Source organism: Pygocentrus nattereri, chromosome 21, assembly GCF_015220715.1.
Source record: "Pygocentrus nattereri isolate fPygNat1 chromosome 21, fPygNat1.pri, whole genome shotgun sequence".
Taxonomy (NCBI): Eukaryota; Metazoa; Chordata; class Actinopteri; order Characiformes; family Serrasalmidae; genus Pygocentrus; species Pygocentrus nattereri.
The window spans coordinates 32,995,643-33,019,656 of record NC_051231.1 but is presented as its reverse complement, the minus strand read 5'-3'; the positions used below and the strand labels follow the sequence as shown (position 1 = coordinate 33,019,656).

General features: G+C 43.3%; 1 protein-coding gene across 3 annotated transcripts; it reads left to right on the top strand.

Moving 5' to 3' along the window:
• Positions 1 to 924: 924 nt before the first annotated feature.
• Positions 925 to 23,616, top strand: bap1 (BRCA1 associated protein-1 (ubiquitin carboxy-terminal hydrolase)). 3 transcript variants are annotated; one of them, XM_037532335.1, is made up of 18 exons: positions 925 to 1,148; positions 2,635 to 2,664; positions 2,773 to 2,827; positions 4,880 to 5,012; positions 5,824 to 5,943; positions 8,503 to 8,564; positions 10,359 to 10,501; positions 11,291 to 11,369; positions 11,807 to 11,930; positions 13,264 to 13,402; positions 13,714 to 13,931; positions 14,746 to 14,879; positions 16,598 to 16,916; positions 17,931 to 18,114; positions 18,770 to 18,990; positions 19,945 to 20,037; positions 20,364 to 20,436; positions 21,017 to 23,616. In XM_037532335.1, the coding sequence occupies exons 1-18, from the start codon at positions 1,112 to 1,114 to the stop codon at positions 21,148 to 21,150; spliced, it is 2,298 nt and encodes a 765-aa protein (XP_037388232.1). In that variant the 5' UTR covers positions 925 to 1,111; the 3' UTR covers positions 21,151 to 23,616. The 3 variants fall into 3 exon arrangements, with proteins under 3 accessions (XP_037388232.1, XP_037388233.1, XP_037388231.1); XM_037532336.1 differs by having other exon boundaries at positions 926 to 1,148; positions 18,767 to 18,900; XM_037532334.1 differs by having other exon boundaries at positions 926 to 1,148; positions 18,767 to 18,990.
• The last annotated feature ends 398 nt before the right edge of the window (positions 23,617 to 24,014 follow it).

The window sequence follows — 24,014 nt, the reverse complement described above, 5'->3', positions numbered from 1 at the left end:
ACTACATTTCAGAGTCTAATATCCGACTTTTTCCTCCTACATTTTGAGAAATCTGTGGTTCCTTTTGGTTTCTGTGTGTATAAAAACGTAACATGTCAAAACGAAAGAAGCGCAAAGCCAGAGCACCAATCAGGGCCCAGCGGTCACTTTGTTTAGAGCTGGTTTTGACCTGTTGGTCATGCCGACCCAGTGCAGCACGCGGTTCAACGTCAGCGCAGCAGCGTAAAACTTTGGGAGAGTCTGTTCAACATAAATGATGAACTAACCTAACTTTGTGTAAATAGAGCTCAATATAGAAATATGTCCACATATGCAGTCGAGACTGACGCGGCTTTTTTCTGAATTTCTACAAACACCATTTCATTTTATAGTAAATGAGTTTGGGCTGGTTTATGTTTATGAACAGACGCCTACAGATCAGCATAGTAAAGGAGCTCATCTGTGATCCTGAGTTTAAAGCCAGTTTTTATTCAACTTAAACTTGGAACTAAGTTGTAAATAAATCTGAAACTGAAACTTTGCTTGTGTGTAAAAAGTGATTTCAGAGCCACTCGGTTCTCCCTGATGGAAACTGTTTACCTTCAGTGTTTTGTGCTTCTGATCATTTTAATAGACGTCAGCGTCACTAATTAATGACGTTCTATTAAAAGACTGGTTTACCAAGAGAGACGCTGGAGGATTTTCACCTGAAATGAGTTCATGAAGCCAGTCTGGTTATAAAAATGATAACAGGACATCAGAGCCAGAATTACTCTTTTAGTACTTTTACTTTATACTTAAGTACATTTGAAGGCAAATACTTTAGTACTTTTACTGGAGTGATATTGTACCCTGGTGTTTCTAGTACCTGGTTTGTGTACTTGGTCCATCCTTAATTCTCTTGCGCTCACAGCGCCGCTTAGTGGTTGGTCGTTGTAATTGCAGCTGCTGCAGGTCTGATGACGACAAAACCACTCGCCGGAGCTTTTCCTCCATTGTGTTTATGAGCTACACTCCGCTGGAAATCACCCAGACATCTGCTGGATTATGGCTTTTAGCCGGGTTTTCCCGCAGACGTGGGTCTGTCCGTGAGGTAAGAGGAGGCCAGCGGACTCTGTAGCGCGCAGTAAAGATGAATAAAGGCTGGCTGGAGCTGGAGAGCGACCCCGGTGAGTAGCGACCCGCTAAAGCTCCGAATAACCGACCAGCGGAATATTAACCACAGTGACTCTTACAGACAATATACGCCTCTAAATACCAACCAGAACCGCAGTACCTGCTTATATCTCATCATCCAAGACATCCCGGCTTTCATATCTGCGAAAATCCTCCGCTTAAAGGAACATTAGGTGCTGTTTTGGCCGATTTTTCAAAACAATTCTACACAGTTAACTGGTTCAGATGTAAACAGATTCATTCCGAGCGGTTCGGTGTGAAACGCGCTGTTCTAGATAAACCAACCGAGTCAGAACTGTTCACAGTGGTGGTGATAGGAACCAGACGTCCCCCTCTAAAAGCTCCTCACAGTGGTGGTGATAGGAACCAGACGTCCCTCTCTAAAAGCTCCTCACAGTGGTGGTGATAGGAACCAGGCGTCCCCCTCTAAAAGCTCCTCACAGTGGTGGTGATAGGAACCAGGCGTCCCCCTCTAAAAGCTCCTCACAGTGGTGGTGATAGGAACCAGACGTCCCCCTCTAAAAGCTCCTCACAGTGGTGGTGATAGGAACCAGGCGTCCCCCTCTAGAAGCTCCTCACAGAAAGTTCCTACATGAACTGGTTCTGAATTCACTGCCTGATGATCTGAGACGCTGTTTTATGAGAGTTTAGAGAAGATTTTGGCCTTAAAATCCATTCATGGTGGAGGGATACGTAACATGCAGGTCACTGTGAGGCAAAATAGTCCCCAAAACAAACAAAAACAAAATTTGCTTAAGGTGTATCACTATTTTTCCATCATCAATATTATATATAAACTCAGAAGACCTTGTGTAGGTTCTCTGGTGGTTCTGGATAGTAAATAAAATGTCTATATTTGTGTGTGTAGTCATGGCGACGCCTGGTTCCCATCACCACTGCTGTAAAGACATCAGAGTCTATAATAACTGTCTCACACCAGACCGCTCTGAATGATGTTTACATCTCAAGGACTGAATTATTTAGAAAATTCGAAACATTAACTGACCTTTTAAAATTCACATTTTTGTGATGTCACAACATCTAATGCATGTCCACCTTTTCGGCTCCGTCCATGCACGATGTTATAAGGAGCGTTTCAGCTCAGTCTGATTTCAGTGTGAGGCACAATTCAGAGCAGCCAGTCAGAATGGAGCTCATTTACATATATCAGTCTTAAAGGCACAGTAACAATAACGGTATGTTTAATTCTAATGGACAAAAGAGGGTGGGAAATGTTTAGTTAAGAAAATTGTAGGCCCTTTAACTCAAAGTTAGGATGTCCTATAACTGTTTTTATGTGGTTTAACCCTGAGACTGGATGCAGTTCTGTGCCGTATCTTAACGTAGGATCATCATTTCACACAAAACTAATAGTAAAAGTAGCTTGATGACTATGTTCTTGCTTTGAGGACCTTTAGACTATTCCTTTAAAAGCAAGCCGTGTTCTCATACATTGCGTTGTGCTGTTTTATTTTTCAGGGCTGTTCACCCTGCTGGTGGAGGACTTCGGTGAGGACACTGACTGCTCCCCTGATAAATTATCATTGAGGCTATTCGAGGTCACAGCAGTAGTGTGTAGGCTTGTTTACACTGAGTTCTTTCTTGTTTGTTGCTCAGGTGTGAAGGGTGTCCAGGTAGAGGAGATCTACGACCTGCAGAGTAAATGCCAGGGGTAAGCTCCTCCATTAAAGGGCACATATCCTAGGAAACTTGAGCTTTTCTAGGTTTTTTGTTTTACTATAAACCCTGATAGCAAGCATGTCTTGGTCCGCTGGCTTGATAAGGTCAGTCCCGCCACTCAGAGTCCAGTTTACTGATTTTTTTTTCCTTCCTTTTTTCTGTAGTTGCACTTTTAGTGTAGTAAATCCATTTTAATTCAGCTCAGTGTTTTGAAATCATTTTAAAGTTGGCCTTTTTTCCTCTCCGTTGTTTGTAGTGTTTGTCTTAGTTTATTTTCTAAAATAAAAGTCTGTGTGAAACAGTTAGACCTCGCACGCAGGACAGTAATCTGGGTGGTCCGAGGGTGGACCAGCAGTGGCAGGTCAGTGGGGTGCCGACCTTATCAAACCAGCAGACCGATTATATGCTCACTGTGTGGGTTACTGTCCTGCATGCAAGCTCTAACTAATTTTTAGTCTCCACAAACTTATTTTAAATACACACAGACTTTTATTTTAGAAAATAAACTAAGACAAATATTACAAACAATTGAGAGAAAAATAAATAATGACTAGGCCAGATATAAATGATTTTATAGAAGACGCTGACGCTGAGCTGGATTCAAATGATTCACTAAACTAAACGTGTAACTGAAGAAAAGAAGGAAGGAAAAATCAGTCAACTGGACTCTGAGTGGAAAATGAGTGATAAGTGGAATTTTGTCTGTTGAACCTCCGGTGGGCCGCCCGGAAAACGCTGAGCAAAACCCCAGTGGACCACCAGCTTGGTCATCAGCAGGCCAACAGTGGCCCACTATCCTCTTGCTATCAGGGAAGTAATATGTAAGCACTGTTCAACCAGTCCGTACAGTCCATGTGTGGAAACTAGTACAGTAACAAAAATGGAAACAGTCTGTTTAATTTTAAGATATATATATGTGTGTGTGTGTGTGTGTGTATGTGTGTGTATATATATATATATATATATATATATATATATATATATATATATATATATATATATATATATATATATATATATATACATACACACATACACACACACACACCGGCCACTTTATTAGGTACACTAGTAAAAGGTTGGACCCCCTTTTGCCTTCAGAACTGTTTTAATTCTTCATGGCAGACTTTCAACAAGGTGTTGGAAACGTTCCTCAGAGATTCTGGTTGGTTATTTGAGTTCCTGTTGCCTTTCTATCATCTGGAACCAGTCTGCCCATTCTCCTCTGACCTCTCACATCAACAAGGCATTTCCGTCCACACAACTGACCGCTCACTGGATATTCCCTCTTTCTCGGACCGTTCTCTGTGAACCCTAGAGATGGTTGTGTGTGAAAATCCCAGCAGATCAGCAGTTTCTGAAATACTCAGACCAGCCCGTCTGGCACCAACAACCACGCCACTTTCAGAGTCCCTTAAATCCCCTTTCTTCCCCGTTTTGATGCTCGGTCTGCACTTCAGCAAGTTGTCTTGACCACCTCTACATGCCTCAATGCAGTGAGCTGCAGCCACGTGATTGGCTGATTAGATATTTGTGTTAAGAAGCAACTGAACTGTACCTAATAAAGTGGCCAGTGAGTGTACATGGTTTGGAAAATGGGCATGCTGTACTGAATTCTGACTTTTTAGTATATAAACCTGCACAGATGTTTTAAGCATAACTCAATAGAAAAGATAAAACACAAGAGAAATCTAGAATATGGGCCCTTTAATGTGAAAATTTCACTGTACAGTTTTCCTTTTAACCCCAGTGTAATCGACGCGTTTGGTGTCTGACGTTAGCTTTTCTCAGCAGCTCCACGCGTGTGATCGCTTTGATCTGCAGTTAGCGCCGTGCTAATTGGTGCCGTATAAGCTTCCATTACTTGTTAGCTTCATTAGCCTCGTAGCTCCAGGGCTAAAGCTAAAGGAGCGAACTTCAGACACCACTTTTTTAGTTGCTTGACTACGTTGGGGGGTGGGGCGGGTTTAATAAACAGACTCAGTCAGTCTGTAGGTCTGTGGTCTCTCTGTCTGTGCTAACGCTGTCCCCCTGTTCTGACCAGCCCCGTCTACGGCTTCATTTTCCTCTTCAAATGGATCGAGGAGCGCCGCTCCAGGAGGAAGGTCTCCACCCTCGTGGACGAAACCTCTGTTATAGACGACGACATCGTCAACGACATGTTCTTCGCTCATCAAGTGAGTCCTGGGTGTTTGCTGTTGAACTACTTTCATCTTTTTTGGATTATTATTATTATTATTATTATTATTATTATTATTGTTATTATTATTATTTTTCCGGTGCCCATATCGTGGAAAACCAAGTTTCTGTTGTTTTGAATTGAGAGTTTGATGAGGTATAGCTAAGCTGCAGAAACAGCCTGTATTCAATCCCTAGTGTTTGTTACATCACAAACATGACTAAATAGATTATATGAGACATAAAAAAGGAGCATGTAGGGTTGATTTAAAGGGAAATTCCGCTGATTTTCAAACTTTCTGTATAATTCACTGTGTGAGGTGTAAACGGAGATCCAGAGGGTTTGGTGTGAAAGGGACGTCTTTACAGTGGTGGTGATGGGAACCAGGCGTCGCCATGACTACAACACAGATATAGACACTTTATTAACCACCCAGAACCACCAGAGAACCTACACGAGTCTTCTGAGCTTATATGGAATGTTGATGATGGAAAACAGTGGAAAATCTGGAATAATGAGTTTTCTTTGGGGACTATTTTGCCGCACAGCGCCCTGCATGTCTCCCTCCACCATGAATGGAGTAGAAGTTCTCTAAACTCTCATAAAACAGCGTCTCAGTCATCAGGCAGTGAATTCAGAACCAGCTCATGTAGGAACTTTCTGTAGGAGCTTTTAGAGGGGGACGTCTGGTTCCCATCACCACCACCACTGTGAGCGGTTCTGACTCGGGAAGTTTCTCCAGAACAGCAGGATGTGTGTTTCTTGTTCTGTCTGATGCAGGATGTTTATTTTGTGTTTATTTTGTGTAGTTGATTCCGAACTCGTGCGCCACCCACGCTTTACTGAGCGTTCTCCTGAACTGCAGTGGGGTGGAGCTCGGAAACACACTCAGCCGGATGAAAGCGTTCACCAAGGGCTTCAATCCAGAGGTACAGACAGACGGACAGACACGAGGAGAAGCCCTATGTCCCCTTTATCTGTCTCTGCTAAACATTCAGACATCCTACACATGACTTATATAGGCTTATATAGTCTTCTATACTTATTTATTTATATATTCAGCACTTTTTTAGGATGGTTAGTCGCTTCTTCCTTCACCTCCTGTCCTGTTTCTTTATAAGAGATGTTAGGGACCGTGATCTGAACATTTGTAACAGCTCATACATTTACATCACTTCACTCCTCTGTCTGGTTTAAAACAAAGCAAATGTGGGCTGAACCCTTCCTCCACTCACATCACCTGGTCATAAATGTTCACTGGAGATACATGCGTCTCACTTGGAATAGCGAGGAAACCTGTTTGTGTCTATAACAGGGATGTGAATTTTGGCTAATCCTTTTGACCGATACACAGCGATTAAACCTTAAACAGCAAACCAGAAATCGCAGACATCAAACGCAGCTCTGTGTTTTATATAGACAAGTTTTTAGGCTTTATTGAATGAAAAACAACAGCCCAATCTAACAGATATGATCGTAACAATGAGGAGAATTCCCGCTCTGCAATGTCTTCCAGTTTTCTCAAACACTAGAGGGCGCTGCCGAGCGAGTCCAAAATGAATGGGTTGATTTGGAGCATTTGACCAAATAGTATAATCATAGTTTAGAAACGCTGAAACATCTCTAATGTAAAAGAATGCAGTCGTTTCCTGAACAGCGAATAAAACATTTTAACACCGCTGTTATATTATTAAGAGCTTTTAAACTCGAGCTATAGGAGTTTAAAACAGTTTAAATGTGCATTCATGACGTCAGTGAGCCCGAACAGCCAATGAGCTGCTCCGCTCACCTGTCAATCATCACGCTCTAGCAGTAAAGCCCGCCTCCTGCTGCCCAAAACCCGTTTACTGTAGAAAAAGAAATGATACAGCATTGATTTCTTTGTTATTTTAGTGAAACACATCCTTCTACTTTCTAAAATCAAAGAAACGTTCCGGGCGAGTGATTAGAGACTATTTTAACTTCTCGTTTTCAGCCGTTGAGCTCCATTCACTCCCATTCATTGAGGACTCACTCGTGGGTGCCCTCTGCTGTTCAGCAGTCCTGTTGTTGATATAATGAGGGAAATAGGAAGCAGCCAGGATCCCCATAAACTGACTATGTGTTTATCCATATTTACTACATTATCAACTCTGGTTAACTGACATGTCATCGCTGTCGTAAAAAAAAAAAAATCTCAATTTTTTTCCAATTTTTATTTTTCTATATCATTTGAACACAGTAGCTTCCCTTTTCTATTGTGAGAAGACTCATGACGACTGGACCAGTAGAATGGTTCCTAAATTACTGTGCTAGTTTCACATCCAACATGTTTCATTGGATCAACTACACAGCCTGACTGTTACACAGTGTGTATGTAGGCTGTAGCTCAAAGCTACAATCAACAACAGTGATCTTTAAACACAGACACACTTGGCCCATCACGCTTAAAAAAGATGGTTCTTTAATAAAGAAAATGGTTCTATTTAGAACCATGAACACTCAAAGAACCCTTGCTTGGTGAAATGGTTCTTCAAAATGATGGAGATTGCTATGTAGAACCATGTATAACAACAAAAACGGTTCTTCTGTTGGTTCGATGTCAAGCTTGTATGCAATAGCAGAACCCCTTTTGGTGCTATATAGAACCCTTTTAAAAGCTTCTATGTAGAACCACGCACAGCACATTCTCCATCAGTCTTTTTTGATGCAAAGAGAGCGCTTTACTCATGCAAAGGGTTCTTTGAGGGTTCTTGGTTCTACATAGTGATGTTCTTTCCTAAAGAACTGTTGAAGACCACAGCTGGGATATGTAGGCATATGACCGAGTGCTAAGCTACACTTTTAAAAAGGTGGTTCTTCAAGGGTCCTTTAGTCAAGAAGATGGTTCTATATAGAATCATAAACATTTAATGAACCTTTGCATGGTTAAAGGGTTCTTTGCATCAAAAAATGGTTCTTTAGACTGTTGCAGAACGTGCTGTCTATCGTTCTATATAAACCTTTTTTGAAAGGGTTCTATATAGCACCAAAAGGGGTTCTGCTATTGCATACAAGCTTGACATCACTACAATAGAGGAACTGTTTTTGGTGCTGTATAGAACCATATACAACACATTCTCCATCAATCTGAAGAACCATTTTGTCATGCAAAGAACCCTTTAATCATGCAAATGGTTCAGGATTCTTTATAGAACCATTTTCTTTACTAAAGAACCCCTGAAGAACCAGAGTGCAGCTCAGCACTGTATGGTGTGGCTGTGATGGTACGTTTGGAATGGGTTCATCTTTGCTGGGTCCTTTTACTGGCGGCCACTCCAGAGGTCAGTAGGAACGTGCTGCGCTCTCTGGAACAGGCCTGGGTTTGAATGAAAAACCACCTGTTCAAATATCAGTTCATCAGAAATGAAATTGACGTTCTACCTGAACACTTTTGTTCGGGTTTGGTTTCTGTCCTCGGTTTTGAGTCCGTGGTTTGATTTTGATGATTTCTCTCTTCGTCTCTGCAGAGTAAAGGCTACGCCATTGGAAACGCTCCAGAATTAGCCAAGGCCCACAACAGCCATGCCAGGTACCGCCTCCAGCACCGCAAACACTGAGCTACCTGTCCGAGGTTCTCTGTGTCTTTATTACAGCGAGGCACCGAAGTGAGAATTCCAGCCGAAAAAAAATTAAAGACACGCCCAGAGCGAAAACTCAAATATCGTTTTTATTTTTCGTTTGCTGTGTAGTTGCTGTACCTCCCTCGAGTTAAAGCACGAGCACAAGGCGTTCTGTGAGGTACAAGCATTTAATTTGCCCGTCCGTGCCGTCAAAATACCGTGAGAGCTCGATAAATAAATACACCCCCCCCCACACCTTCTAAGCCACTTCTCCCTCAGGGTTGAGGGGGTGAGCTGGAGCCTATCCCAGCGGTCACTGGGCGGAAGGCAGGATGCACCCTGGACAGGTTGCCAGTCTGTCGCAAGACAGACAGACAGACAGACAGACAGACAGACAGACAGACAGACAGACACACAGACACACAGACACACTATAAATAAATACACAAATCATAAAGTGGAAAATAATCATTAAAATGATCTCCCAATCAAACGCAGATATAGCTCACAGAATCCATTAAACCGAAGGCTGGGGCTCCCGAGTGGCGTGACCATCTGAGCGTTGGCCGTGTCATCAGGAGATCGCGAGTTCGATCCCTGGTGATGCTGCAGCCGTCTGTAGCCGCGAGTCCAAGAGAGCACAACTGGCCTCGCTCTCTCTGGGTGGGCAGGACGGCCCCCCCTCTCCCCCATCACTCAACACGATGCCGGTCAGCTCAGGCGTCTGTTAGCTGACGGAGCAGATCTGGCGGTTGGTGTTTTCCTCCGAGCACGATCAGCCGTCCTGTGACGTTGCGTGAGCTGCAGTTCAAAAAGAAGCGGCGGCTGGTTTCACAGGAGGAAGCCTGCGCTGCCTTCACCCTCCGAGCGTTGGTGGCATCGTGTGATTGGGGGAGTCCTAAGTGGAATTGGAGACTAAATTGGGAAGAAAACTGGGTAAAAAAAACCTGAAGGCTATAAGCCCTTAAACTTTATAATTAGCTTGTTGAACATTTGTGAAAACGCGGATGTACCTTTACATTACTATATGAACTCCGTTAGCATTTTAGCTGTAAGCTAACGCACATCTATAAACATAAACATGGAAACGTACATAAAACCCTGCGTACCTCATTGGCTGCACTGACTCGGAGAGGGAAGGGTAGGAAACTTCTAGCTTTACAAATCTTCACTTAAGTCCAGCAGCATGACTGGAACGATCCTCTTAAGGCTTCAGATGTGCTTCTTATCGTAATGCGTAGAGAAACTTAGAGTCCAACCCAAATCTAAGAAAGAATATTGGTTCCGCTAAGGCTTATACACAAATACACGAAGGTTGTGTACTTATATTTATGATAAGCAACAGAATTAAATTATGAACTCAAACTGCACAACTGACTTTCACAGCAGTTGTGTGCCATTTTATTTATGATTTTAAGTCAACATACTCACAAAAAACAAGGTAACAAAGAAAATTGTTTTATTATTATTATTATTGTTGTTGATTAAATAGGACAACACTGAGCTGATTATAAATAGAAATAGTTTACACAAAATAAATTAGTGTTTAAATGTGAAGTCCAGCATCCTTGACACCAGAGAACCGTTTGTCCACATGAATGAAACGTCGGCGCGGTTGTTGCTGAGAGTCAGTAAACAGAGGGACGGTAATTGTGTTGATGTGTTTTATTTATGAGGAAATGATGAACACGTTTGAGTCGAGTCAGTTCAATTCATCACTTTTTTGGCGTGCTATACTTCTCTCGTCTCTTGTTTCCATGGAGACCGGAGCCGCGGCACTTGCCGGAGAAGCAGAATGGCATCAGTGCCGTCCGGACGATGGAGGCTTTTCACTTTGTCAGCTATGTGCCCATTAAAGACCGCCTGTTCGAGCTGGATGGACTCAAGGCCTACCCGATAGACCACGGTGAGCCTGATGATGATGATAGTATGTTTGTTGTAATAATAATAATAATAAAAATATGATATATATACAGTATGTGTATGTCTGTGTGCGTGTGACCAATAAAGCTTGACTTGATTTGAAGAATAATAATAATAATGTCAATGTTACACATAATCCGTGTAGTACGTAACTTAACTGTTAGTATTTTATATCATATATTAATAAAATAAGTATTTTGTGTATAGGACATTTTTTTTAGTGCTTCAGTGTATGTAAAGCCAGAGATCAAGGAAGCATTTAAAGAGAAATGGGAATGAAAACAATTCCTAAAATAAATAAAATATAGGATTATGTATAAAAATGTAATGAATATTTGTGGGTAAAGAGCTTCAGATTTGTGTGGCGGGGCATCGTCAGTCTTTTTGGCTGCTTCCCTCGGTGATGTATTAGGAACACTTTTAATTAAGAGTCCCTACTTAAGCCTTCATAAAAACGTTAATAACATCTACTTAACTTGCTCATAAATCCTGGGCAGTTATTAATTGATTTCTATTTTACCAACCCAGTTAAAATAAATCTGTATAAATACATAATTTATGTAAATGCTGTTAAAGTTTCATGAAGTCACAGATGATGTATTTTATGACACACTGAAGACTGTTAATGCATCTCTCGCGCTCTCTCTCTCGCGCGCGCTCTCTCTCTCTTGCGCACGCACTCTCTCGCGCTCTCTCTCTCTTGCGCACGCACTCTCGCGCTCTCTCTCTTCTCGCGCTCTCTCTCTCTCTCGCTCTCTCTCTGCTCACACAGGTCCTTGGGGAGAGGAGGAGGAGTGGACAGATAAAGCTCGGCGGGTCATTATGGAAAGAATCGGACTTGCGACAGCAGGGTGAGGTCCCGTTTGAAGCGATAGTTCCAGATTGACCAAATTTTCACTTGGAAAATCAGCAAAAGCTGCAATTTGACCATGGGTGCACAAACTTTTGCGCAGGACTCTACTCTCCTCAAAGCGTATGGAGCTGTTCAGTAGTAGTTCAGTACTCTAATAGACTTGATTAGGTGGTTTCTGATACTTTATTACACACTTTTATCTATAAACGTGGACTAAAGTGTGTCAACATAGCTGAAAACGGTAGCAGTTTTCCTGAAGCCTGAATTTAGGAATATTGGGAATTTTTCTTTCAGGGCGAAAAGTGTGTAAACTTGATTTGGCTAAAAAATGTATAAGCAGCATATTAAGGCTCATGGTGTAAAATCCACCTCAGTCTCAGGATACAGACTGAGTCAAAACAGATCTACAGCCACAGGTTCTCCTCTTCTCCTCAGGGAACCGTACCACGATATCCGCTTCAACCTGATGGCGGTGGTGCCGGACCGCAGGATGAAGTATGAGTCTAGACTGGAGGTTCTCAAACGGAACCGACAGATCGTTCTGGAAGGCCTGCAGCAGGTCAGTGTGTCTTGTTGACAGCCTAGCAGGTGGGAAAAAAGTAAATGCAGGTTCTGAGTGTCTGTCTAACCCAGGGGACTCAGACCTGGGGACCACTAGCCATGTGATGCTTTTCCAAGAGAAAATGTCCCATCATGTTTTAAAGAATGAATCTTAAATATCTCATATATGCCTTTATTTAAGTGCATCTTGGACCCTATTAACACCTGGTCACTTCATGTGTCTAAGGGACTGGATTTGTACCCTGATAAACATTTTAGGCACATGGATTTAAACTTGATGGTCAAACGTGTCTCTGGTTAGTTGGGCTGAAATCCGATCACTGTGTGAGACGGAGTAAGTAAATTTGCTTATTTCGTGGCAACAAGTTACCAATCGTTTGTCTGTTCAGCCTCTTCATCTGCAACTGGCTTTGCACTGTAGTGTCCGTCCATTTTTATTGTCCTCGCCCACTGACATACCGCATGGGAAGGCATGTTTGGTGTACTGGGAGAAGGGTTTTGGTTGTACTGAGGGGTTTGGGGTGTACCGGGAGGAGTTCAGGTTGTGTTGGGAGGAGTTCAGGTTGTGTTGGGAGGAGTTCAGGTTGTATTGAGGCATTTCAGTTGTACCAGGAGGGGTTTAGGTTGTGTCGGGAGAAGGGGCGGGGGGTTAGGTGGGGGGGGGGGGGGTTAGGTGGGGGGGTGGGGGGGGTGGGTTGGTTGTGTCGGGAGAGGGGGGGGTTTAGGTTGTGTGTGTGTGTGTGTGTGGGGGGGGGGGGGTTAGATTGTACTGGGAAGAATGTGTTTACTCTGCTGTAACACATCTCAAATGCGTCTCACTTCACCCCCTGAAGTGGTTTGAATGATCAGATTTGTATGTTTTAAATGTGTTTTGGCTGAATTTCCACTGCTTTTTTATGTGGCCTCATCCAGATATGATCCTGATACTCAAGCGCATAAAGTGACCAGGTGTACACAGTTTTTATTAGCAGTTTACCTAGAGAATCGCTTGTTATGCAGCTTCAGCTGGCTCCTATAGCAGGTAATGGAACTCCCTGTGTTGTTGTCCTTTAAGTCGCAAAGCTTAAAAAAAACGAAAAAAGTCTGTTTAGACAGAAAAACCTGCTTTCAGTTTTACAAAGAAATCTGCTGGGATGTTTTTCCACACCTCCAAAGTCTTCGAAGTTGGTTTAGCATATTCTGCTTCTCATGATCCAAATAATCCCAAGCATGTTGGGTGATGGTGGGGTCTGCACTCTGGGGTGGTCAGTAAACCATGTTGACATCAGCAACAGCTTCTTTGTTTGATTTGCAGTGAATTACATGCTTTTGTATGCATGTCCGTTTCCCAGGCGATTCGAGCTTCCCAGCCGGATGCTCAGCAGGACCGGAAACAGACGGACTCCTCGCCCTCCGAAGACACGCCCACTACAGTGAAAAAAGAGGAGCCGTCGGACACACCTGTGAGTGCTGAACAAGCTCCTCCTGCAGGTATGTGATGTGTGTATTTAGTTTTTTGTGCATTCTTAGGCTTTTAATCTGGTTTATTAAAATCAGGAAAACAATGACAGTGGTGTGTGTGTGTGTGTGTGTGTGTGTGTATATATGTGTGTGTGTGTGTGTGTGTGTGTGTGTGTGTGTGTGTATATATGTGTGTGTATATATATATATATATATATATATATATATATATGTATGTGTGTGTGTGTGTGTGTGTGTGTGTGTGTGTGTGTGTGTGTATTACATATAATATAAAATACACACAGTACTGTAAACATGTATTCATATGATTCTCTATGTAGATTCTGCGGATGGTGCAAGTGTCTCAGCAGCCCCCAGTACCTCAGATAAACCCAAAAGCATGCTGAAGCCCCCCACTCAGCCAGCGGGGGGGGCTGCCCCACCACTACCAGCTCCACCTGCCCCGCCCGCCCCACTGCCCATGGCCAGCCCGAGCCCCGTCGTCCAACGCCTGCCTGCCTTCCTGGACAACCACAATTACGCCAAGTCCCCCATGCAGGTGAGCGTGAGGAGGTGGGCAGAAAAAGACTAGCAGGGTATATATCTGTATAAAACGGGGACAATGTGCTGTGCAGCTGTGCTGTATACACTGACCAGCCACTTCACTAAGTCCATCTCTTTGTTTCTGCGCTGTCTGTCCATTTGATCAGCTCCACTTACTGTATAGTTCCACTTTGTAGTTCTACAGTTACAGACTGTAGTCCATCTGGTTCTTTGCTGACTTTGTTACCCTGTTCTTCAGTGGTCAGGACCCCAACAGAGCGGGTACTATTTGGGTGGTGGATCATTCTCAGCACTGCAGTAACACTGGTGGTGTGTTAGTGAGCGTTGTGCTGGTCTGAGTGGATCAGACACAGCAGTGCTGCTGGAGTTTTTAAACACCTCAGTGTCGCTGCTGGACTGAGAATAGTCCACCAAATGTAGAGCTACTAGTGGTATTACTGTGCAATAATAAACTACACTCTTCACACTCAGAGTCTCAGTTATAAAACTATAAACCAGAAGACGTATTCCGTCAGCGCGCATGCAAAAAAGCTACAAACCTAATCCTGGCCCAAATCCTAACCCCAGGACTGTTTTGCAACAGATAATTTGACAAGTTGAACATCTGTAGATAATCTATAGGGGGCTGTAGTGGACTATCCAAATAAATTGAGACCAACAACTGCTCTGCAGTGCAGACAACTAACAAAATGCTCTTCACAGATGTCCGGATGTGTTAATGATGACCGATCAATTAGTTCATTAATTGAGGAACACCATTCAGGATCGTTCTGGCCCAGTTCAATTTGCTCACATTAATATCCATATAGGAGGAGGAGGATCTGGCTGCAGGAGTGGGTCGACCTCGTGTTCCTGGACCCCCTCAACCAGCCTACTCTGATGATGAGGAGGACTATGAGGATGAAGAGGAGGAAGAGTGTGGAGCTGCTGGAACTTCTAGCAGGTAACGAACTGTGTTTATGTGCATTTGTGGGGAAATGTGGAATAACGCTGCGCAGTTTATCAGTGTGAGTGCTGGAAAGCTTCTCTGCGGGTGGCTCTGCTCTGAGCTCTTCAGAAGGCTGAAGCCCTGCATGTTCCTTCTTACAGTGACTCTCAAACTGGGGGCCGCAGGGGGCCGCTAATGAGGCCTCCGAAAAATCCCCCTGTATCTCCACTAAGGTTTAAATTTTAAATCTGCTTTAGTAAAGCCAGCTCAGTGTCACAGTTCACAGCTGAGCCACACCAACTTAACAAGTTGTCTAATGGTGTAGTACAGTAAGGACCCCCACTGGTGACAACCCATATAAATAAAAATAACGTGTGGCCACGACTTATGTCATTCCCACACCTTCCTAAGTCATGGGCACGCATGAGGATCTAGTTCTCACGCCTTACTAAATCATGGCCATGCGTCAGGATCTTGTTCCCACAGCAGACTAAGTTGTGGCCGCACATTAGGATCTCGTTTCCATGCCTTACTAAGTTGTGGCCATGTATTAGGATCTCGGTCCCACCCCTTACGAAGCCATGGCCATGCATTAGGATCTCAGTCCCATGGCCTACTAAGTCATGGCCACCCATTAGGATCTTGTTCCCATGGCATACTTAATCATGGTTATGATTTAATCACCTTGTTCCCACACTTTACTAAGTCATGGCCACGTATAAGGAGCTAGTTCCCATGCCTTACCAAGTCATGGCCACCCATTAGGATCTTGTTCCCATGGCATACTTAATCATGGCTATGATTTAATCACCTTGTTCCCACACTTTACTAAGTCGAGGCCACACATTAGGATTTTGTTATCATGCCTTACTAAATCGTGGCCATGCATTTGGATCTTGTTCCCATACTTTACTGAGTTGTGGCCACGATTTAATAATCTCATTCCCACGCCTTACTTAGTCATGGCCACATATTAGGATCTTGTTCCCACGCCTTACCAAGTTGTGGCCACCCATTAGGATCGTGTTCCCATGCCTTACTAAGTCATGGATATTATTTTTAGCATCTCGTTCTCACGACTGATCTTGTTTGCACGCCTTACTAAGTCATGGCCGCAAATTATTTTTATTTATCCAGGATCTCGCCAGCAGAGCTCTGTAGAACAGGGCTTCGTCAAGTGAGGCCTTTGGCTAAAACGTGTGCGAACTGCTGCTCTAATGTGTAGATTATGTTCTTTGAGGTGCTCAGTGGTAAATGAAGATGCTGAGATTTTCGTTGGGAGTGACAAGATTGATGGAGGATGGACAAGATTAGAAATGAGCAGATCAGAGGGACAGTGAAGGTGGAGCAGTTTGGAGATAAAGCCAGAGAGGCCAGGTTGAGATGGTTTGGACATGTGTTGAGGAGGAATAGTGGATATATTGAGCAAAGAATGTTGGAGATGGAGCTGCCGGGTAGAAGGAGAAGAGGTAGACCTCAGAGAAGGTTTATGGATGTAGTGAAGGTGGACATGGAGATGGTTGGTGTGAAAGTAGAGGAGGCAGTGGATAGGGCAAGATGGAGGCAGATGATCTGCTGTGGCGACCCCTAAAGGGAGCAGCTGGAAGAATAAGAAGAAGAAGAAGAGGTGCTCAGTGGTAAAAAGTCAGAATCACATGAATGAAGCAGGAACTCCTTCACTAAAGGTGATATAAAGCTTGTCTACGACGGTAAAATCGATTTGTGATTGACAGGTTCCGCAGAAAGACGAGTCTCCGAACAAGGGCCGTGGCCCGCAGCACCACTGGAGGGAGTGGCGTCTCGGGCGTCGAAGGTCAGCTGGCTCTGAGCGTGCTCGCCGAGAAACTGAAGAAGGAGGCGCAGAGGAAGGACACCATGACGACGGTGGCAGGCTCCACCGCCCTGAACGTGCGCACAGAGGGGCGCACAGGCGGCATCAGCATCACCTCCGCATCACAGCCGTCTCCGACGCCCAGCAACGAGAGCACGGACACGGCCTCCGAGATCGGCAGCGCATTCAACTCACCGCTGCGCTCACCTGCGCGCTCACAGGTACGCAGAGGAAATATCTAGAACCTATAGCAGAGGAGCCATCAGGAGACTGTAGTGGAGTATTAGAGGACATAGAGTGGAGTGTTATCTGGAGTATATTGTGGGGTTTTGTCTTTAGTCAGTAGTGGGGTTATCCAGAACCCATAGTGGGATATTACCAATATCCCTGAGTGGAGTTTTATCTAGAGCGTATAGTGGGGTATTATAGAACCTAGTGTGGAGTGTTATGTGTCTCTACTAGTTTCTGTAGGAGGGGATTTTCTTGAGGGTATGGTGAGAGTGTTATCTAGAACATGTAGAAGGATATTGTCTAGAGTCAATTGTGGGGTATTACAGAAACTATAGTGAAGGTTTATCTAGAGCAGTGGTAATCAGGACCTCCCAGACTGTGCATATTTGTTCTCCAACTTGGGGCCCCCAGTGAGTTAAGGACTGGTTTGAGTCTATAAATGGGAATTGTCTAGATTCAGTAGTGAAGTATTATCTAGAGCATATAGCTGGGTATTATAGAATCTACTGTGGTGTATTATCTAGAGTCAGTAGTAGGGCATTATTTAAATGCAGGGTATTATAAGAACTTAAAGTAAATTGTTATCTAGTGCCTATAGTGCAATATTATGTAGTCTTATTCATGAGGCATTATCTGGAGCCTACAGTGCACAGTTTATAAAACCTCAATTGGAGTGTTATCTAGAGCTTATAATCGGATATGACGGAACATAAAGTGAAGTATTATCTAGAAGATATGGCTGGGTATTATAGAACCTACTGTGTTGCATTATCTAAAGTCTGTAGTGGGGCGGTATCTAGAGCCTGTTGTGGGGTATTACAGAACCTTAAATGAAGTGTTATCTAGAGCTTACAGTGAGATGATATTTAGACTCAGTAGTGGGGGTATTATATAACCTAGAGTGCAGTACCATCTAGTGGCTGTTGTTTCTAGGGCCTGTATGATGGTGTTATCTGGAGCTTATCTAGAACAGGCTTTGATAATATCCCCTGTTCTTCTAACAGGCTGCCACGCGGCCCTCCAGCCCCGTGGCATCCCACCTGAGCCGCGTGCTGTTCGGTGAAGATGAAGGTTTGCTACGTTTGGACGCTCGACACAACCGTGCCGTCCGCGACCTCGGAGCGCTGGTCAGCTCCACACGACTGCAGCTGAGGGAGGACGGCACCATGTCCGCACTGCCCCCTGCAGGTGAGGAGATCTAACGTACAGGCTCAGATACGAACTGCTGTTGAATTGTGTACAATTTACTTCGTGAGTGCATCCTCCCCCCAAAAAAAGCCAGAATAGGCTTGATTATACTCTCATTATTTGCATTTGCCACCTATTTTGGACGCTTAAAAAGATAATATATAAAATAAATAAAGCTTATGTGTCTCAGAGCACGACGTCTTCCTCTTGGCCTTCTTTAATGAGGACATGCGAAGGACGTTTTCCTGAGTCTGACATCATTTTATAGCAGTTAAAAACGCAAGCACTGCTCACTGCTGCTCATCTCACTCTGACTGGGATCACGTGACGCTGGTTGTCATGGTAACATGTACACTAAGCGGTTCTCTACTCATGCGTGATCCATTTTGGATCTGATTACTCGTAGTGAGCATGTAAACAGAGGTTTTCGTCAGATTGTTGCGTAGAGTGAGAATAAACACCTCAGTCTTAATCTTTAATCTGAATATCTTCAATCAGATTGGAGAAAGTATTTGCGTGTAAACGCAGACGGTGACACGCCGAGCTTTCACTGAGCTCTTTTAATTCCGTTTTGCTCATGATTTCTGTGTGATCTATGCTGGAGACCCGCATAACGAGGCTGATTTAAAAAATTTTCTTTTGTCTGCGTCAGAAGGAGCGTCAGACGGGGTCAAGAAAGCGAACGGAGTGGAGAAGATGGAGAAGAGCGAGAAGAAAGACGGGGAGGAGCAGAGGGGGAAGGAGGGAATGTCGCAGGAGCTGAAAGTCAAGGAGGAGAGTAAAGAGGTGATTGATGAAAAACCAACCACGGAAAGCCCCACCTTCGCTGAGCCTGAGGCCATCATCAAACCCGCCGGGGAGAAATACACGCCTAAAGTGAGGCTCAGTTTAGATGAGATGGTTTATTTTAAGGGCTTTGCTGTGCAGGATGTCGTGTAGAACAGGCTGTTCCAACACTGAGCTTAGTATCTGGTGAAACTGCTGGAGACACCAATGGTAACAACATAGAAAGTGCAGAAAAGACCAAAAACGATGACTTTGTTTGGTCCTGGTTTTAACTCTGAACATGAAACTAATACTCACAGCTCCAGTTCTTTTGAGGCCAAAGCATCCATTAAAATGTCCAGAATTGTTTTAGAGGATGATCTTCTGTTGACTTCATCTTAATATCAACATAACGTCATTAGACCAGTGGTGGCCAACCTGTATAAAAATGACCTCTATTCTGATTGCACATCGTTCAGAAAGCAATCTGCGTCTAATCTGATGCTGCTGCTCTTGACACTTAACCAGAAACCATCGTTTGAAAAGCTGCATATCGGTTGCAGAAGGAAATATTACAAAACAAACAGGCAATGACTGCAGGTTTATTTTCAGTTAGCTTGTACGCCACATGTTCATATAGCTGCTGATGAATTTCCATTTCCGTTTCAAACATGTTGATATAATTTTAAAGTGACGTAAGCCTTAAGTAGTTGTTACTAGTTAAGACGTGACTTAAAGCTGCAGTGTGTTAGATTTGGTGGCATCTAGTGGTGAGATTGCAGATTACAACCAGCTGAATCCGCCTCCCTCACCCGTCCCTTTCCAAGTGTGTAGTAGAACCTACAGTGGCTGTCAGGTTTTCTGCCGTCGTTGGTCCTGACTTTTTGCTTCATGTTTTCTCTTCTTCATGTTTTCCTCTTTCTGCTAATGGACCCCTTAAATCTTACACACGGGACCCTTCAAGGATTTGTGGTGCAGCTAAATTTAGTAAAACCAGTCCAGCCCAGTCCTGTCCTGTTGTATTTTGTTTGGGCTATATTTGATATTGCATCTCTCTCTGCTTAGGAGTTGCTGGCTCTGCTGAAGTATGTGGAGGCTGATATTGCTAACTGTGAGGTTTGTCTGAAGGAGGAGGTGGAGAAGAGGAAGAAATACAAGGTACAAACTCTGCACTCTGTTCCTTTATTCACAAAATAGGCCACACAATGTGATTAAAACCAGCAGAATTTCTCACCTGAAACTGGAGATTCTTGTCTAAACAGTGCTGATGAGTGGCAGAACACACGTCCTACACTACATGAGTGTTTAACGCTGCCTCAGGAGTTCATTACGCTGAGTTTCATGATGAATGGCCCAATAGAAAAAGTCCAGAATGACTGGGAATTTTAATTCCATTAAAAGTTAGAATATTTGTATTTGAGAAGTTTTTTGAGATATGAAGTTATAATACAAACATAAAGGCTTTGATGGTGTGTCTGTTCCAGATTGATGATCAGAGGAGAACCCATAACTATGATGAGTTCATCTGTACATTCATCTCCATGTTGGCACAAGAAGGTAAAGACCTGCCTGAAGCTCTCCTCTTTCTCTTTCTTCTTCTCTCCTCTCCCACCAACTTTCCTTTTCTTATCTCTGGTCCTTTTATCATGTACTTTATACTGGAAAGCAGCACCATGTATGGATCTCACACTCACACACTCTCTCTCTCTCTCTCTCTCTCTCTCTCTCTCTCTGTCTCTCTCTCTCTCTCTCTGTCTCTCTCTCTCTCTCTCTGTCTCTCTCTCTCTCTCTCTCTCTCTCTCTCTCTCTCTCTCTCTCTCTCTCTCTCTCTCTCTCTCTCTCTCTCTCTCTCTATCTCTCTATCTCTCTCTCTCTCTCTCTCTCTCTATCTCTCTCTCTCTATCTCTCTCTCTCTCTCTCTCTCTCTCTCTATCTCTCTCTCTCTCTCTCTCTCTCTCTCTCTCTCTCTCTCACACACACACACACACACACACACACACACACACACACACACACACACTCTCTCTCTCTCTCTCTCTCTCTCTCTCTCTCTCTCTCTCTCTCTCTCTCTCTCTCTCTCTCTCTCTCTCTCTCTCTCTCTCTCTCTCTCTCTCTCTCTCACTCTCACTCCCTCTAGGGATGCTGGCGAGTCTAGTGGAGCAGAATATTTCGGTGCGCAGGCGTCAGGGCGTGAGCATCGGTCGCCTCCATAAACAGCGTAAACCGGACCGCCGGAAACGCTCTCGGCCTTACAAGACCAAACGCCAGTGAACAGACTCCCAGCGACCTGTGCTTCTGAAGAACACTGACTCACTCAGTCCAGCGCTGCTTGTGACCTGTAAAGCGTCCACTGATTAGAAAGCAGTGATGCTCTGCTGTAATTCTCATTGAGTAATCGGTCTAAACGACTCGCTCATTAACCCTTTAGCTCATCTCAGATGCTACATTTTCTTCAGTCTGTTTGTCCTCTGAAGACATTTTTTCCAAATAAATCAATTTTCTAACGTACCATAAAATTCCTTTTTAGAAAACAGACAATCTGCACTTGATTGTGGGAAAAGGTATGAAAATCACATGAGTAAAAATTTGAGTAATGATGACAACTATTATGTGAAATATATCTGTATATTAGTATATATCTGTACAACGCTGTCACTTTAGACCAATCAGAACATTCTGCAGCACTTTCCATCATACTAAAGTTAGTTGTTGGGCATTAATTTGATTAAAATTGTTGGAATTTTAGTTAATATTAAAATTTAAATATTAATGTTTGTTTTATGTGTATTAATTAAGCCAACATATTATTCTGTCAGTTATTCAGATTGTAGTAGTTTAATTTCAATAGTAAGTGTATCATAAGTCTGCGCTTTAATATTAATTAAAATTCCACTAATTTGAGTAAAATCATTTGACTGAGGACTTAATGAGAATTACAGCAGCAGCATGTACAACACAGATGTGACTTTACCAGCCGGACCAATCACAGACTTTTCATTTGACTCTTCAGTCTGAGTTCAAAATCTGAGTGTTTGTTTTTTAAGCGTGTGTGTGTTTATAAATGTGTTTATGCTAATTAAACAAAATGAAACGGCTCATTTTGTGCCAGTTCAGCTCAAATGATCAGTGTTAGATTCACCAAATCTGACCAAAACATCTGGACGTCCAGAGAGGCCTTGAGGGACTTACGATTTTACGCATTGTTATCTTGAGACAACAAGTTAATTATTCTGTGATCTCAAAATAGCAGTTATGTTGAAAAAAACAAGTTATTTTTTATCTTGAGATAAAATTGTTGTGAGATAATGAGTTCATTACCTTGTGATCTCAAGATAAGTTATTTTGAGATCACAAGATAATTTGTCAATTTAGAAAATTACAGCTCGTGGCCTCTCCAGACTTCCGTAAAAACTCCCAACAGTGGTGCAGAATTTACCTGCCCAGGCTCCGCCCACAAATACGTGCTTTCATAGCTACCGTGACCGGCCGGTTTATGAGGAGCCTTGCCGCTTCCTATTTCCTCCGTTATATCAAAAACAGGACTGCTGAACAGCAGAGGGCGCCAACGAGTGATTCCTTAATGAATGGGAGTGAATGGAGCTAAACAGCGAAAAATGTTAATAATAAAAAAAAAGTTAGAAAAGTTTCTTTCCTCACCTTTAATTTTAGACAGTAGAAGTTTGTGTTTCACTAAAAAAGCAAAGAAAACTCGCCTCTGTTATTTCTACAGCAAACTCGTTTTGGGCAGCAGGAGGCGGGCTTTACTGGTAGAGGGTGATGATTGACAGGCGAGCGGAGTAGCTCATTGGCTGTTCGCGCTCACTGACGTCACGGACGTAAACGAGGCGCTGTTTTAAACTCCTATAGATTGAGTGTAAAAGCTCTTAAAAATATAACAGCAGTGTTAAAATGTTTTATGATATTCGCTGTTCAGGAAACGACTGCATTCCTTTACATTAGAGATGCTTAAGTGTTTATAAACTATGACTTTTATGATGCTTAAGTGTTTATAAACTATGATTTTGCTCAAACGCTCCATGACAACCCAGTCATTTTGGACTCGCTCAGGAGCGCCCCTTGTGTTTGAGGAACAGAGGGATAATTCTCCTGCCGTAACTTAAAGGTGAACAAAGTGTACAGAGAGCTGGTAAAAATGCCGTTCAGGAAGCTCTGAAGCTCTCCGTGTACGTAATAACAAACTTTCCAGTTTAAAATGCTTCGTTGTAGCTAATCGAAACAGCACTGAATTAGCCATCATGCTAACATTAGCTCGATTACAGGACAAATAGCTACTCGCTGATGAGAAAATGAGAATTTCGCCGGAGTGGTAAAAGACTTCAGTAATTTTTTAGAAGTTTTTATTTGACTTTCTTCTTCCTGATGTACGTGGATTATCATGTCTAGCGTTAATAACGTGCACAGTACGTCATCCGCTTACATCCCAAACTCATAGCTACGGAAGAACAGGTTTGTGGGCGGAGCCTGGACGGGACGATGACATCATGCCATGACGATGACATCATGTTTATTTCTGCTTTTTTTTTCTGCTTCTCGGTTTGAAAGTCGAACGTTGTCGATGCTGAACTGTCAGACGCTCTTCGTGTCTGTTTATTTGTACATAGCATGTATGTCGGTGTGTATGAGTGTAGCTCCAGCGTCACTCCTAGACGTCCACACAGAGTCCGCACCATCTGTCCTTCTGAATACAATAAACCACACCAAGCTGTGATAAATGTACCTGTTTGAGTGGGTCTTATTCCTGTCAGGGGGAATTTGGCTTTGCGTCTTTTAATTGGCCGCCTGTTACGGACAACGTACAAGACGGAAGGAGAAAATATCTGCAACGGAGATTTAATTCTCTTCCAGTTGCTCTTTCTCACTGTGGTGCACGATGCAGTGTGGTCTATTAAACAGGGGCTGTCCTGCTCAGTGGTCAGCTCTACTAACAGCAGTGATAATGGCATTAATTCATGTAATCAATCAGCACCAGCCAACCTGAAGCCTGGATTTTATACACACTGTATGATATACTGTCAGAAACTACAACAACTCTATTGTTATGTGCCTCACTGCCATCTATCGTATCTCAAAACTACCATAAAACAGCGTCTCCGATCATCAGGCAGTGAATTCAG

Coding starts and splice junctions, on each gene's coding strand:
- bap1 (XM_037532334.1), top strand. CDS start 1,112: ATGAATAAAGGCTGGCTGGAGCTGGAGAGCGACCCCG. Junction 11,370..11,806: donor ATCGGACTTGCGACAGCAGG/GTGAGGTCCCGT, acceptor TCTTCTCCTCAG/GGAACCGTACCACGATATCC. Junction 14,880..16,597: donor GCTGCTGGAACTTCTAGCAG/GTAACGAACTGT, acceptor TGTGATTGACAG/GTTCCGCAGAAAGACGAGTC.